Consider the following 16,903-nt stretch of genomic DNA (forward strand, 5'->3'; position numbering starts at 1 on the left):
TGTTATATGGGAGGGATTTTCCTCAGTGAATGTGTTATTATACACCTTTTCATGTATTTTATTTGACATATTTTAGTGTGCTTCTAACTGTGTGCTTTGGGTGTGTCTGTCTTTCCACAGATGACTTTGGCTGACTATAGTCTCAGTGACTATGCATTTGATAGAATGGATGGTCTAAAAGACCAACTGAAGAAGCTGTCTTCTTCCTGCAAGGAGAGATGTTTGTAGCCATGATCCCCCAAATAGAGGAATTCGCTGACATTGCCAGAAGTAAGGAGCATGGTTTAAACTGTTGTGTGTGTGTGTGTCTGTGTGAGTGTGTATGTGCGTGCTTGCGTGCGTGTGTTGCCTCACCCACACTCTTACAAAAAAAGGTGCTATTTAGAACCTAGAACGGTTCTCCGTCTGTCCCCATAGGAGAACCCTTTGAAGAACCCTTTTTGTTTCCAGGTAGAACCCTTTTAAGGTTCCATGCAGAACCCTTTCCAAAGAGGGTTCTACATGGAACCCAAAAGCGTTCTACCTGGAACCAAAAAGGGTTCTCCTATGGGGACAGCCGGAAAACCCTTTTGCCTGAATATCTGTACCATTCATCAGTCTGCATAGTTTATGAATTAGTTTGTTTGATTGATTGATTGATTTTCCAGAGTCCTGGCTAGCCACAACCATCTTTGCCAGCCTAACATCTGTGTCATACACATTCCATGTGTTAGCATGTTACCGGTATGTCCTGTTTGAAGCAGTTATTCCATATATATATATATATATATATATATATATATACACAGTATACATTATGTAAATGATGTATTGGTCTGTTAATATTATTAACAGTGTCTGTTGGTATTGTTATAATTTTCGCCCTGTCACAGGTAACATCTGAAGAGATTGTGGGCTGGGGAGAAGGGCTTTCTTCCTGAGAAGTTCCATAATCCCACTTCTGCAGTCAGTGTGGTGAGTGGCAGCGCATTCCAATTCCAGAATGTTCCACAGAATGATTGGGAATGTTAGTTGTTGTGTCAACATTTTTAAGAGTCATATTTTGGAACTACATGCAGGCTGCCGTCACAAAATACTCCGGATGGCAAATAGCATTTACTTTGTGGGATAAGAAAACCTTTCAGCCCATACAATCGTCACAATGGATAGACCAAGGCGCAGCGGGTATGTGAATGCTCATTTTATTTAACACGAAACCAATGACAAACAGCCTTGTAGGCTCACACAGCAATACAAAGAACAATCTCCCACAATCCCCCAAAACAAACAAACTCCTAATTATAGGACCTTCAATCAGAGGCAACGATAACCAGCTGCCTCCAATTGAAGGCCCCAATCCCAAATACTAAACATAGAAATAAACACCCTAGAAACAGACATAGAACTGTACAACATAGAACTAAACCAAAAACCCCGGAAACATAAATAAAACGCCCCTCTACATAAACACACACTCAAAACCATATAAAACAAATTCCCCCTGCCACGTCCTGACCAAACTATAATAACAAATAACCCCTTTACTGGTCAGGACGTGACAACAATACATAGTTAGAAGGGGATATATAGGATGAGACATAAACAGTCACCTCCAAAATGATTGCCAATCTTGATGAAGATGGGCAAAAAATAATGTATAACATACGTAATAAAAATACAGAGCTATATTATTTGATCAAAAAATACAAAGGTATGCTTTTTATTTATTTATTTTATTTAACCTTTATTTAACTAGGCAAGTCAGTTAAGAACAAATTCTTATTTACATTGACAGGGGCCTGGGATTAAAATAAATAACTAAATACAATATAAATATAGGACAAAACACACATCACAACAAGAGAGACAACACAACACTACACAAAGAGAGACCTAAGACAACAACATAGCATGGTAGCAACACAACATAACATCAACATGGTAGCAACACAACATGGTAGCAGCACAAAACATGGTACAAACATTATTGGGCACAGTCAACAGCACAAAGGTCAAGAAGGTAGAGACAACAATACATCACGCGAAGCAGCCACAACTGTCAGTAAGAGTGTCCATGAATAAGTCTTCGAATGAAGAGATTGAGATAAAACTGTTCAGTTTGAGTGTTTGTTGCAGCTCGTCCAGTCACTAGCTGCAGCGAACTGAAAAGAGGAGCGACCCAGGGATGTGTGTGCTTTGTGGACCTTTAACAGAATGTGACTGGCAGAACGGGTGTTGTATGTGGAGGATGAGGGCTGCAGTAGATATCTCAGATAGGGGGGAGTGAGACCTAAGAGGGTTTTATAAATAAGCATCAACTAGTGGGTCTTGCGACGGGTATACAGAGATGACCAGTTTACAGAAGAGTATAAAGTAATGCAGTAATGTGTCCTATAAGGAGCATTGGTGGCAAATCTGATGGCTGAATGGTAAAGAACATCTAGCCGCTCGAGAGCACCCTTTCCTGTCGATCTATAAATTATGTCTCCGTAATCTAGCATGGGTAGGATGGTCATCTGAATCAGGGTTAGTTTGGCAGCTGGGGTGAAAGAGGAGCGATTACAATAGAGGAAACCAAGTATAGATTTAACTTTAGCCTGCAGCTTTGATATGTGCTGAGAGAAGGACAGTGCACCGTCTAGCCATACTCCCAAGTACTTGTAGGAGGTGACTACCTCAAGCTCTAAACCCTCAGAGGTAGTAATAACACCTGTGGGAAGAGGGGCATTCTTCTTACCAAACCACATTACCTTTCTTTTGGAGGTGTTCAGAACAAGGTTAAGGGTAGAGAAAGCTTGTTGGACAGTAAAAGAGCTTTGTTGTAGCGCATTTAACACAAAACCCGGGGAGGGGCCAGCTGAGTATAAGACTATCATCTGCATATAAATGAGAGAGCTTCTTACTGCCTGAGCTATATTGTTGATTTAAATTGAGAAGAGCATGGGGCCTAGGATTGAGCCTTGGGGTACTCCCTTGGTGACAGGCAGTGGCTGAGACAGCAGATTTTCTGACTTTATACACTGCACTCTTTGAGAGAGGTAGTTAGTAAACCAGGCCAAAGACCCCTCAGAGACACCAATACTCCTTAGTCTAGAATGGAATGGTCAACCGTATCAAAAGCTTTGGCCAAGTCAATAAAAATAGCAGCACAATATTGCTTAGAATCAAGGGCAATGGTGACATCACTGATGACCTTTAAGGTTGCTGTGACACATCCATAACCTGAGCGGAAACCAGATTGCATACCCGAGAGATGCTAATACAATTGTTCAGAGAAAAATATTTTGTTGAAGTAATAAAATAAATTCTCAAAAAGATATCTGTGAAAATGATTTACACTCCTGTTTTCAAAATGTTGTACGCCCTCCCCCTTGCAAGGATAACAGCACTAAGCCCTTTTTCCTACAATGTTTTATGAGATTGGAGAACACATTGAGAGGGATCTTAGACCATTCCTCCATACAGAATCTTTCCAGATCCTTGATATCTTTTGGTCTGCGCTTATGGAATGCCCTCTTCAATTCAAACCACCGGTTTTCATTGGGTTTCAAGTGCCAATGCCGTTTAGCAAACTCCCAAGAGTTTGCATTTGTTGTTTTCTCTCAATAAAATAGGCTATTGGCATGGAGTTGGTGTCTAACTTTTGAGTTGGAGACTTGGTGACCCCAAGATGTGACCAAGTTCTGTAATTCTCCAACTGTGGCCCTTGGATTTTTTGATGCCTCCCGAACCATCTTCCTCACTGTGTGTGGAGACAAGATACACTTGGGTCCTCTACCAGGCAAGTTTACCACCGTTGCAGCGGTTTTAAACTTCTTAATTGTTGCCTTAATAGTGGTAAGTGGTATATTTGTTTTTTTTTGGGGGGGGTACCCATTGCCTGATTTATGAAAGTCAACAACCAGTTGTCTCTTTTCATTGGAGTTATTTGTCTTTCTGCGTGGTAATGGATGACAAAGGGATTTTACACGTGTGTTACCTCATTTTTATACCCCAGTGAAACAGCAAGCCATGGAAGGCCACAATACACTTCCTTAAACTGAGATACATAAAAAAAATGTTGAATGTTAATGCAGATTTTATTTAGATTTTATCTTCAGGGGTTCCAATAATAATGACAGGTATCTTTTTTAGATAAAAAAAAGTATATAATTGTCCCTTTTTGGGGATACAGTATAGCGCAGTATTTGTATTTACAGTCTCTTTTGTTCATCTTTATCAAGGGTGCCAATCATTTTGGAGGTGACCGTGAATAGTTATGTATTGGATAGATAAAAGATAAATAAATGCATTCTATATGAAAGTTCTCCAATTTCTTCCAGGTTTTGTAATTGTTCACTTTATCCAGTTCGTCTTTGCGTTGCTCTTTGCCTACGGAGTGGTCCTCCCCATCCAAAATGGAAGTGTTGGAAATGTTGACCAACCTGGGAACCGTTCTGTAAGTGTACTCTATGGGACAGTTTCCCAGACCCAGATTAACAGAGAATCTCCATTGAAAGTGTTTTTGAGTCCAGGATTAGGCTTAATCTGGATTTGGAAAACTGTCCCTTTAACTGTTGTAAACAAGATGTAACTATTCAGAAATAAGATATTTTCAAGGAGCCGCTCAGTTCATATTAGAAAATGTTACTGATCACTGGTATTTCTTTACCCGTTGAGTGTCAACGTAACATATTTCCTGGTATGTATGCATATCCGAGCAGTGTGAGTTTCCTTATCCTGTGTAAAGTAATGTTCTCTCTATCAGTTTGACCATAGGTATCGTTGTAGGATTGGTTATACTACAGGTGGTGCTGGTCCAAGTGTTCTTCCTTCAGGACAAGATCTCACCTTCAGACAGGAAGAAACCTCTGGCACTCAACAACAGGTACAGTATTATGTAATACAGGCCATGCCTCTTGACCTAACGTTCACCTTAGCCTACTGGTCACCTGTCATTCACCCGTCACAACTCTACAATCTATGTTTGGTGCACTTCTTTGGAACATTCACACAAAGAAAGAAGAACGCTTAACGTTTCCTTAGTGAAAGGATTTCAAGGAACACGCTGTAAGGACATGGTGCATGATAAAACACCCACATTTAGATGGGTACTGTACCACAGGCGGTTGGTGGCACCTTAATTGGGCAGGACGGGCTCGTGATAATGGCTGGAGCGGCATGAGTGGAATGGTATCTAATACATCAAACACTTTTTCCATGTGTTTTGATGCCATTTCCTCCGTTCCAGCCATTAATTATGAGTCGTCCTCCTCTCAGCAGCCTCCACTGTACTGTACACATCATACTGCACCGATCAACATTGTCACAAATGTTGGTATCGGATTTCCTGGTTTACATCATAAGATCTTTTCACAGCTATTTTTCTTTACCCAGAGCTATTTACTTTAGTTTACCTTAGTTACTGTACACACAAGCTTTCCTTAACCCAGGGCTAATGCCGGGGATGAATAATAATGGATCTCACCTAAACACTAAAGCCCCAAAGCTAATGAGAAGCATAAAAACACAACCAGTATTTACATGTTAGTCTTACATTCCTCTGGCCACAGACTTGAGGAGATTATTATGGCTTGACATTCAGCATTTCACCCAAACCAGGGCTAGTTGAGCCTCATTATGCATAAATGTGTAGCACAGACAAAGTGCAGTCAAGCTGTTCGCACACACCTGCAAGAACACACACACACACACACACACACACAGTTTGACAGTGCATGTTCCGCTTACATATCAGGAAATACATATACTGAGTGTATACAACATTAAGAACACCTGCTCTTTCCATGACAGACTGAACAGGTGAAAGCTACGGTATGATCCCTTATTGATGTCCCTTGTTAAATCCACTTCAAATCAGTGTGGATGAAGGGGAGGAGACAGATTAAAGAAGGATGTTTAAGCCTTGAGACAATTGAGACATGGATTGTGTATGTGTGCCATTCAGAGGGTGAATGTGCAAGACACAAGCCTTAGCTTGTGCGAGCCAGAATGGCTCCTAGAAGCAGGAGCCTATCTCTCGCTTCTGTAGAGCAGGGGGTAGGCAACCCTGTTTCTGTAGTGCCGGAAACACTTCAGGATTCTGTTCCACCTCGGGCACCACACCTGACCAACTGAGCTAATTGATCAGTTCAGTGATTGCCTAAATTCAACACACCTGGTCTTCCAGGTCGGTTAAATCCAAATCATGAAGTGCCTGTGTTACTCCTGGGTCCTGGGGCCCCCCCTGAGTTCACCTTTAGTTTTTTTTGCCCTAACACTACACAGCTGATTCAATTAATCAAAGCATGATGATGAGTTGGATATTTGAATCAGCTGTGTAGTGCTAGGGCAAAAACCAAAAGGTTCACCCAGGACTGAGTTTGGGAAACCTTGCGCCAGTCTATCGCAAGACATGTCATATTTTATTTATACAGAAGGTGGCAGCATTTCACTGGATTTGAATGACAAAGATTGTGTGGCAAGTACACGTCCTATAGAATGTAACTCTTTGACTGTCTATTTCAGGTTACAGCACTTGGATCGGGATGATTTTCGCAGACCACTACCACAACAACCCTGTCATTGTGTGTTTCTTCCATCTTCTCCTGGAGAGACAACAGAGAACCACAGAGGCAGAATCGTACTCCACGTTCAACAACACACCTTCGCCAGGTCAGTTAATGTCAAGACGTCATGAACACAGCTGCAGATCGAAAGAATGGGATGTTTGCAAGATAATTTAGTGTAAGTTGAAGTTTGTGCGTATTAGACTAAATAGTCCTTGAGAGATCAGAAGGTTCTGAGAGCACAAATCATACTAACCTCCAGTGGCGTTATGTAAGTAAAAATACTTTAAAGTACTACTTAAGTAGTTTTTTGGGGTATGTGTACTTTACTATTTATATTTTAGCAATGATATTTACTTTTGATACTTAAGTATATTTCAAACCAAATCATATTTTACTTTTACTGGGTGACTTTCACTTTTACTTGAGTAATTTTCTACAACGGTATCTTTACTTTTACTCAAGTATTACAATTATGTACTTTTCCCACCACTACAAACCTCAGTAGCCCAACACTGTTGTCTGTCAAAACAGCCAAATGTGCCGATCCTGGACGCCTCACAACTCATACAAGTGACATTTTAGACCTGAAATATGAACGCTAGGACACGTAATAATTATTTGTAGATCATGTCAGTCTCTCTCAAATACCACTGTGTTGTAGATTCAGCCTGTGGAAGTTCTCTCTAAAACCACTGTGTTGTAGATTCAGCCTGTGGAAGTTCTCTCTAATACCACTGGGTTGTAGATTCAGCCTGTGGAAGTTCTCTCTAAAACCACTGGGTTGTAGATTCAGCCTGTGGAAGTTCTCTCTAAAACCACTGGGTTGTAGATTCAGCCTGTGGAAGTTCTCTCTAATAGCACTGGGTTGTAGATTCAGCCTGTGGAAGTTCTCTCTAAAACCACTGTGTTGTAGATTCAGCCTGTGGAAGTTCTCTCTAATACCACTGGGTTGTAGATTCAGCCTGTGGAAGTTCTCTCTAAAACCACTGGATTGTAGATTCAGCCTGTGGAAGTTCTCTCTAATACCACTGGGCTGTAGATTCAGCCTGTGGAAGTTCTCTCTAAAACCACTGTGTTGTAGATTCAGCCTGTGGAAGTTCTCTCTAATACCACTGTGTTGTAGATTCAGCCTGTGGAAGTTCTCTCTAATACCACTGTGTTGTAGATTCAGCCTGTGGAAGTTCTCTCTAATACCACTGTGTTGTAGATTCAGCCTGTGGAAGTTCTCTCTAATACCACTGTGTTGTAGATTCAGCCTGTGGAAGTTCTCTCTAATACCACTGTGTTGTAGATTCAGCCTGTGGAAGTTGGGTCAGGCGTTGATGGATGCTTCTCTACACCCTGATGAAGAACCCACGACTGAGCCTCCTGAGGAAGAACAGGACCTCCTCCAGTCCCACTGACCACCAGGACACTGTGATCCAAGCCTGGCTGCTGGCCTCTCAGACCGAACAGATGGGACAGGCACCAGAGACGACGGCCACAGCAGTTACATCAGATCAGACAACGGCCAATGGGCCTGCATTAACTGACTGATTCTGCGCATGGCTTATACATGCGCAGCCTGAAATAGTGTAGTACAATAATGTGATATAACATTTAGTAGGCCTACACACATTTCGAGGACACCTTTTTGGCTCATGAGTGCTACATTTGATACTACAGGCCAAGCTCTTACAATGTATTGTTTTGTATGTGATGAATCATGGGAAATGGGGATAACTGGTCAGTTGAACAACTGAGATGTGTCTTCTGCATTTAACCCAACCCCTCTGAATCAGAGAGGTGCCAGGGGCTGGCTTAATTGACATCTACATCTTTGGCACCCAGGGAACAGTGGGTTAACTGCCTTGCTCAGGGGCAGAACAACAGATTCTTACCTTGTCAGCTCGGGGATTCGATCCAGCAAACTTTCGGTTACTGGCCCAACGCTCTAACCACTAGGCTAATATGATTAACGCATTATAAATTCGGAAATACCTACATAATTACTCCTACTGTGAAAAATGATAGGCTTTTTACCTCATAATGGTCCATTTGTTTTTAGTAGGCCACATAGCCACAGGAAGTAGAGGTGCTGAGGGTGTTGCAGCACTCTCTGAAAAATCGGAATAAAAAATATACAGTACGGGTCAAAAGTTTGGACACATCTACATTGTAGAATAATAGTGAAGACATCAAAACTATGAAATAACACATGGAATCATGTAGTAACCAAAAAGGTCTTAACAAATCAAAATATATTTTTATTTGAGATTCTTCAAAGTAGCCACCCTTTGCCTTGATGACAGCTTTGCACACTCTTGGCATTTGCTCAACCAGCTTCATGAGGTAGTCACCTGTGCTTTGTTAAAAGTTAATTTGTGGAATTTCTTTCCTTTTTAATGCGTTTGAGCCAATCAGTTGTGTTGTGACAAGATAGGGGTGGTATACAGAAAATACCCCTATTTGGTAAAAATACCAAGTCCATATTATGACAAGAACAGCTCAAATAAGCAAAGAGAAACGACAGTCCATCATTACTTTAAGTAAGACATGAAGGTCAGTCAATACGAAACATTTCAAGAACTTTGAACGTTTCTTCAAGTGCAGTCGCAAAAACCATCAAGCGCTATGATGAAATTGGCTCTCATGAGGACCACCACAGGAAAGGAAGACCCAGAGTTACCTCTGCTGCAGAGGATAAGTTCATTGGAGTTACTAGCCTCAGAAATTGCAGCCCAAATAAATGCTTGACAGAGATCAAGTAACAGACATATCTCAACATCAACTGTTCAGAGGAAACCACTTCTAAAGGACACCAATAAGAAGAAGAGACTTGCTTGGGCCAAGAAACATGAGCAATAGACATTAGACCGATGGAAATCTGTCCTTTGGTCTGATGAGTCCAAATGAGAGATTTTTGCTTCCAAAAGCTGTGTCTTTGTGAGACACAGAGTAGGTGAATGGATGATCTCTGCATGTGTGGTTCTCACTGTGAAGCATGGAGGAGGAGGAGGTGTGACGGTGCTTTGCTGGTGACACTGTCTGTGATTTATTTAGAATTCAAGGCACACCTACCAGCATGGCTACCACAGTATTCTGCAGCAATACGCCATCCCATCTGGTTTGTGCATAGTGGGACTATCATTTGTTTTTCAACAGGACAATGACCCAAAACACCTCCAGGCTGTGTAAGGGGTATTTGACCAAGGAGGAGAGTGATGGAGTGCTGCATCAGATGACCTGGCCTCCATAATCACCCGACCGCAACCCAATTGAGATGGTTTAGGATGAGTTGGACCGCAGAGTGAAGGGGAAGCGGTAAACAAGTGCTCAGCATATGTGGGAACTCCTTCAAGACTGTTGGAAAAGCATTCCAGGTGAAGCTGATTGAGAGAATGCCAAGAGTGTGCAAAGCTGTCATCAAGGCATAGGGTGGCTACCTTGAAGAATCTCAAATATAAAATATATTTTGATTTGTTTAACATTTTTTTGGTTCGTAAATGATTCCATATGTGTTACTTCATAGTTTTGATGTCTTCACTATTATTCTACAATGTAGAACATTGTACAAAATAAAGAAAACCCCTTGAATGAGTAGGTATATCCAAACTTTTCACTTGTACTGTATATACATTTAAAAAAGTTGTTTTTTAAACAATGTTTTCTTCTCACAAAAGTAGTGCACTGGGCCTTTACTAGTATTAGCGGACCAATATAGATGTCTGTAGCTCAAGCAAAAAAAATGCTTCAGCATCTCTGCTTTGGCAAAAAAGCTAGTTGTATAATTATGAACAGTGTCTTGCAGGATTCAATAGTCATTCTAATGGGATACAGAAAGAACAATACTATGTCCTCACATTAAAGGTGCAAAGTTATGGGCAAAGACACAAAACATTCACATCAAATTCAATATTTTTATTGATCAAATGACATGGAAAACAACCCCTTTTTATGCAGTATTAATTGACCATCCTTACAAACCACTTAAGGTAAATGTACATTGCTGTATTGTACATAGGCTGGTCATTCAGAATAGCGCAACGGTCTAATGCACTGCATCTCAATGCTTGAGGTGTCATTACAGACACCCTGGTTCGATTTCAGGCTGTATCACAACGGGCTGTGATTGGGAGTCCCATAGAGCAGCGCACAATTGGCCCGGTTTGGCCGGTGTAGGCTGTCATTGTAAATAAGAATTTGTCTTAACTGACTTGCCTAGTTAAATAAACGTTACATTTTAAAAAATATATATGAATAATAATCATCCAGGTTTGTACCTGTAGACTTTCCATCACCATGAAGAAAAACAATGTACAATACAGTAATTGAGTACATTGAGACATCAAGTGGTTCGTGATAATGTGGCTCGGTTGGTAGAGCATGGCGCTGGCAATGCTAGGGTTGTGGGTTTGAATCCCATGGGGGACCAGTATGACAATGTATGCACTCACAACTGTAAGTTGCTCTGGATAAGAGTGTCTACGAAAAGGAATGAATAGACGATTTCAGTTTTCACATAGTCAACAAAAAAAAAACATCACAAAAGTAATGCGCTGGGCCTTTACTAGTCATGTATTAGCAGACTGAAATAGAAGACTTCAGCACCTGCAACAACAACAAAAATCTGCACCCCCAAACTACTTCCAGCAGCTATAGTATGCCACACGTATTGTATATAGGCCACAGTCAAGTGCATTTCTATGTGGTTGCATCAGTGATTGTAATTGAGTATCTTTGACTTGAAAATAAATAATTACATTTATGTAAATGTATTACAATAAAATAAATCACATATTTACTAAAAGCTGCCGTGATCGCCGATAATTATTACGTTTGGCCACCTGAACTTGAGGACACGTGGGCTCCCCGCACGCTAACGCTCATTCGAAAACAGTTCTGAGGAGGCAGTGACCCAGCGAAGTGTGTTAATTGATTGAAGCTAATAACAGTCCCAGGTAATCGGTATTGCTAACCAGCCAATATGAAATACAAAGTATTATAAGTCCTTGGACTTTTAACAATAGCCATGTAGCTAACGTTACTTTGAAGCCTGGATACTTTCGTTACGAGAACTTCCAGTGAACTTGCCAGGGAACGTTAGGCGCTAGTTAACGTTAGCAGACGTTGGCTAGCTAGCTATCATGTTTTAGCCAACAACGTTAGACAGTATTATAGTGCAAGGACTGACATTGGATACAGTAGCTCAGGACAATGGATGATTATAGGAGAAGTTACTTTGAAAAACATGTTTGACCGCCCAAAGATCGGCGGCTTCCCGTGACAATTGCCACACTAACGTTGTTCATCCAGTTCAACCTACAATCAAAACAAACTTGTGTAACCTTCTAAACATCTCTGCTGCAATCGCTACTTTTGTTTAGTTGGCTAACAACAAACACTGGGAAGCTGTAGCCTAAGTGGGCAACACGTATAGCTAGTTATTGAGCTGGTTATATCTAGACAACGGTAACTTGGCTACATATCCGCAGCTGAAGAATTTAAATTAGCCAGCATATGTTTCAGTAGTTGAGGCCTTGGTAAGTGTGTATAATTGTGTGTTTGGTGACTAGAACATAACTGACTTGGCCATCTAGCGCAATGATTGGACCTTCATTCTAGTCATAATTTAAGTTGGTTCCATTTGTTTATTTGTATTTAACGGGACTCATTTTTTGTTGACACTGACAGCTGTCTTCATTATGTTCCTGACCAGGTGTCAGGATGTCTGACGATCTGATGAAGAAGATGCTCCGTGCTGTCCTCCAGGCCAATAAGAACGGGGTGTCCATCACGCGGCTGCAGGGGGAATACAGGTCGCTGACTGGGGAGTTCATCCCCGACCGAAAGCTGGGTTACCCTTCACTGGAGTGCTTCCTCCGCAGTATCCCCTCCGTGGTCAGGATGGAGAATCGCATGGGGGAGGTAAGGCCTACCTCCCAATGGCCTAGTGACTTAAAAGCACTGGGCCAGTAACCGAAAGGTCGCTGTTTTGAATCCCCGAGCCGACTAGGTGAAAAATCTGCCTGTACCCCGCAGGAGCAAGCAGCATATCCCTTGTGTTTCTCCTGTAGATAATGTGCTTCGCTGCAGTCTGTCAAGAAACGGCCCACATCGCTCAGTTGGTCGCCCGTCAGAAGTCCAGCAAGAGGGCACCTGGCAGATCCCAGATGCTGAACTGTCGGATGAGGTCGAAATTGGCTTCAAATTTTGTGTTCTACGGTAGGTCTCGTCTGTCCTTGTCCCAGTCTGCGTCATCTGAGAATGGCTCTTTTCTGAATGTCTTTCCTCGATGGCCCAGTTTACTATTCCTTTGGGAACTTTGAATTCCAACAAAAAGCGAAGTATAAGGCCCTTTCAGACCAAAATGATATTCCTCTCACTCCTGAGTCTTTGCACATATGAATAAAATCAGTGATTGAAGCAGGGATGCTATCATCGCTGACATCTGCCTCTTCCATCTCTCCCCCCCCGTCTCCAGAGAAGCCTCGGACGTCCCTGCGTCAGCCCGACCGTGCTCCAGTGCACTCCGGCTGGAGCCAGCCTTACTCCTCCATGGGGCCCCCACGGCCGCGGAGCTACAACAGTGGAGGCTTCAGTGCTGGGGGAGACATCAGGAAGATGTACAGCCAGCATGACGACCGGGCCAACCCCCCTGCTCCGCCACCGCAGAGTCAGAACAGGGAGCCCGTCACTGAGAGGTGAGTGGAAGGAACACATGCTTTAGTATGAGAGGTGTGGAGGGCATTAACACACAGCAGTGTGTAAGGTATAGGTGGTTTGTGACGTTATACCGTATTCGATGTCATGTTATTGACAGATGTGTTCTCTGCGGTCAAATGGTACCACCAGATGTTACTATCCCTCTCATCTTTCTTCAGACCAGTCAAGAAATGTACCTTTTCTTCTAGACTGGTGAAAGAAGTCAACCATCACATTTCGAATACCACCCAAAAAGCTCCTGGTAAGTCTCAAGTGGGACCCACCTTTCTCCAGTTGGAGATTTGGCTAATTGCATGACAGCTGATTCATGGTGGAGATTTTGTCTGAAATCCCAAAGACTAAGAGTATTTCTCCTAGGAAGTGTCTGCTATGTCTCCCCCTAGAGGGCATCTGGTTAGTGTCCTCTGTCCTCTGAGCACTTTAGTGGTGGTAGTGTTACTGTACAAAACATTTGAAAACGTTTTCACCCTACTGAACATGACTGTGGCTGGTGTACTATGTATTAATAACATGCCATCGTTTCATCCTATTTCCCAGCTCTCTCCAGTTTCCCAGCTCTCTCCATTACCATCAGTAACGTCCCTCCTCCTCCGACGCCCAAAGCCCTTCAGCCGGGAGGCTACAACCCCCAGGTGGTGCAGAGTCGGATCTCTGAGGTGCTGAAGAAGTACTGCAGTGGTCTGTGGCTCTCCAAGCTGCCCTCTGTGTACCGGGACATGCACAACCAGGACCTACCTGGCCAAGCAGTCATAGACCTGGAGAACTGGACACACATCTGCTCAGTAAGTATCTGGTGGAAAATCATATTATCTTTGTTTCCCTTCTATCAGCAACAAAAGGAAATGTTTTGAGATGGTAGAATAGTTACCACTTTCTTCCCCCCCACATATTTGCAGAACATTAAAAAGTCTCACTGTTTTACTGTGGTGTTTTATGTACTTTAAAAATGATGCATCGAGTGACACTTTGTGTTTCAGGTTGAGAAGCCTGTTAGTACCAATCGAGCAGATAGGCTGGTCTACCCCCCTCAGCCCAAACCCCCCAGCCCTGCTCTCTCACCAGTCAAACCCCCAACGGCTCCTTATACAGTAAAACCAGCCACAACCCTCCTAGCCAAACCCATCACTACCGCTCCAGTCAAACCAGTCACCGCCAACCCAGTGAAACTGGCCCCTCTATTCTTCTCACCGAGGAACCCCTCCTTGAACCAGAGACAGACTTCGCCCACTCCACCGGCCCCCTCGTGGAAGCACTCCCCGACCAATACCCCCACCTCTCCAACTGCCCCCTCTACCTTGTGGAAGCCTTCTCCTTCCCACCTACTCCCTACGCCCACCTGTAATTTGTGGAGACCCTCCCCTACTTCCACCTCGCCCTCATGGAAGCCAACAACTACCCCTTTCTCCCCTACTCCCCCCTCCCTCATCCCCACCTCCCCTACTTCTCCCTTCCTCTCCTCCCCCACATGGATGGCCTCCCCTACTCCCCCCTCCCTCATCCCCACCTCCCCTACTTCTCCCTTCCTCACCTCCCCCACATGGATGGCCTCCCCTGCTCCCCCCTCCCTCATCCCCACCTCCCCTACTTCTCCCTTCCTCACCTCCCCCACATGGATGGCCTCCCCTACCCCCACCACCCCAATCCCCCTCTCCCCTACAGCGGTGAGCATCCCTGTGGAGGCGTGCCTCAGACTGAAGGAGCTGCTGTCTAAATACAGCCATGGCCTGTGGGCCCACGCCCTCCCCAAGCTCTACCAGGAGACCTTCAAGGTCCCCTTCCCAGAGGACATCCTGGCCAACCTGTCTCTCTTACTAGACATCTGCACCGTGGAGTACCCCATGGCCGACAACAAGAAGAAGGCCATCCTCTACGGCCCCACCACCGAGTACAAGGCCAAGGTAGGGCTGCCTGTTCCACTCCAGAAAGGTTATTTAATTTATTCAGCGTTTTATTCAGGAGATCATATATCGGAGTCATTTCTGATTCCTCGAGTCGGGAATCGACTCTTGAAATTGATTCCCTCCCAAACAACATGAGCCGGGTCCGATAGAAGAAACTGGTAGAGAACACATTGGCACAACTGTAGTAAGGTGTGTTGTTTGGACATGCAGGTGAGCAGCACCCCGTCCTCTCCGTCGGGTTATAAGCTCAACAGCACCCCCATGGTTCCTCCTCTGCTGCTCCCCAAGGAGGAGTTCCCCTCAGTGCTGGTGGTGGAGGCAAGCAGCACCGACCAGATCATCCTCAGGTAGCTTATTTCTTTGGTCATTTTATTTATTTTTATAAATTGCTGGTCAAATTTAAGGGGACTTTTTTTTTTGTCTTCGACATTGCAATTTCAAGGGCATTTCATGAACTTTTCAGGGCATTTTGCCGCCTAAAGCCTCTAATTTCCTGTTTAGAAGATTACCTCCCCTGCAATAGTTCCTGCTGCTTCTGGAAATCCTCCAACCTGGATTTCAGAAAAACCTGAAAACTCGCGGAAAATGTTGGGAATTTTCCTCTTCTTACTCAGGTACATAGGCGAGGGCTATTCTCAGGCCCTGGAGGCAATGGAGGAATCCATGAGTACCGTCTACAGCCAGCTCAGCGCTCAGAGGCTCCTCCCCTTCCCCTCGGCTGGCAAACTGGCGGCCGTCAAAGTGGAGGGGGGCGAGGAGGTCGTCAGGGCCCAGGTCTGTGAGGTCATGACCGACAAAGTCAAGGTAAGGACAGTCTTGGAGAGGCAAGCTCAATGGAGAATCTCCATTGAATGTTCTGTTTAGTCCAAGACTAGGCTTAACCGGTGTCTAGGAAATCTCCCCTATACGTTTGTGAAGCGCTGCAGGGAACTGAGACAAAACACGATTAGGTGGCGAAAAGTTGAACCAACATTGGCCTATTGAAATGCAGTGGAAAGAGAAGTGTGTGGTAATGGGTTCGAAGGGCCTCATGAGGATACTTTTCTGCTAACTTTTTAGTTGGATTTGACAGTATAGTGTGGAAAATGAATAATCATGGGAAGCAGGAAATGAGGACGTTTTATTGGCCCTTCCTATGCTAGACTTAGTTGCAGGTGTCCAGTCCACGTCACCTACATGGCCCTGTGTTTATAACCAGATTTGTCGCCCCTCGGGAGTTTTAAGTGGACCACTAGCCCAGTAACCAGCCGTGCGGTAGTTCTACTAGAAGACTGTACCTTGTATGTTTTCAGTCCACAGAAAGTTCAAGGCCCTGTTTATAACCAGACGGTTGTTGTTGTTGCTCTACAGGTGTACTACGTGGACCATGGCTTCTCTGAGGTCCTCAGTAGAACCAAACTACTAGAGCTGCAGAACGACTTCCTCAAGCTACCCTTCCAGGCGACTACCTGTACACTAGCTGGTAACCAAGTTCAACTCCCATTTCCCCCGTCTCTTCTGAGCGTCGCAACTACAGTGTGTCCATGAAAATAATTAGTTTGTGTGATGGAGAATACAAACAGTTAGCTAAATGTAATGTGTATTTACACATGTCATGTCACTACAGTTGGTGGTATTCCACGTTCTGGTGAGTTTAATCTGCTGTCTTTGTCCTTTAGGGATCCTCTCAGATCAAAGTACCTCGGGGGTGTAATATGGGGCAAGAGGTTCAATTTAATCGCTCTCGCTCTTTTTCCATCTCTCTTTCTCTCCCATCTTTCTCACTCT

General features: G+C 43.7%; 1 protein-coding gene across 2 annotated transcripts in view; it reads left to right on the forward strand.

The window, feature by feature from the left end:
• LOC106602533 (tudor domain-containing protein 7B) overlaps nt 1-16,903 on the forward strand; it is a 31,862-nt gene that overhangs the window by 6,885 nt on the left and 8,074 nt on the right. Inside the window, exons 7-23 of one of the 2 annotated variants that reach the window (XM_082974215.1) lie at nt 121-270; nt 648-723; nt 873-954; nt 1,059-1,164; nt 4,302-4,417; nt 4,727-4,846; nt 6,487-6,633; nt 7,822-11,470; nt 12,229-12,437; nt 12,587-12,734; nt 12,994-13,213; nt 13,424-13,476; nt 13,773-14,017; nt 14,213-15,133; nt 15,347-15,483; nt 15,751-15,940; nt 16,487-16,598. In XM_082974215.1, the coding sequence (XP_082830341.1) occupies nt 12,237-12,437; nt 12,587-12,734; nt 12,994-13,213; nt 13,424-13,476; nt 13,773-14,017; nt 14,213-15,133; nt 15,347-15,483; nt 15,751-15,940; nt 16,487-16,598 (2,227 nt within the window). In that variant the 5' untranslated portion in view covers nt 121-270; nt 648-723; nt 873-954; ... (4 more) ...; nt 7,822-11,470; nt 12,229-12,236. Of the gene's footprint in view, nt 1-120; nt 271-647; nt 724-872; nt 955-1,058; nt 1,165-4,301; nt 4,418-4,726; nt 4,847-6,486; nt 6,634-7,821; nt 11,471-12,228; nt 12,438-12,586; nt 12,735-12,993; nt 13,214-13,393; nt 13,477-13,772; nt 14,018-14,212; nt 15,134-15,346; nt 15,484-15,750; nt 15,941-16,486; nt 16,599-16,903 lie in introns of both variants that reach the window. The other variant, XM_014195206.3, reaches the window with a different exon arrangement.

The sequence above is a fragment of the Salmo salar genome, chromosome 04, assembly GCF_965601325.2.
Source record: "Salmo salar chromosome 04, fSalSal1, whole genome shotgun sequence".
NCBI lineage: Eukaryota > Metazoa > Chordata > Actinopteri > Salmoniformes > Salmonidae > Salmo > Salmo salar.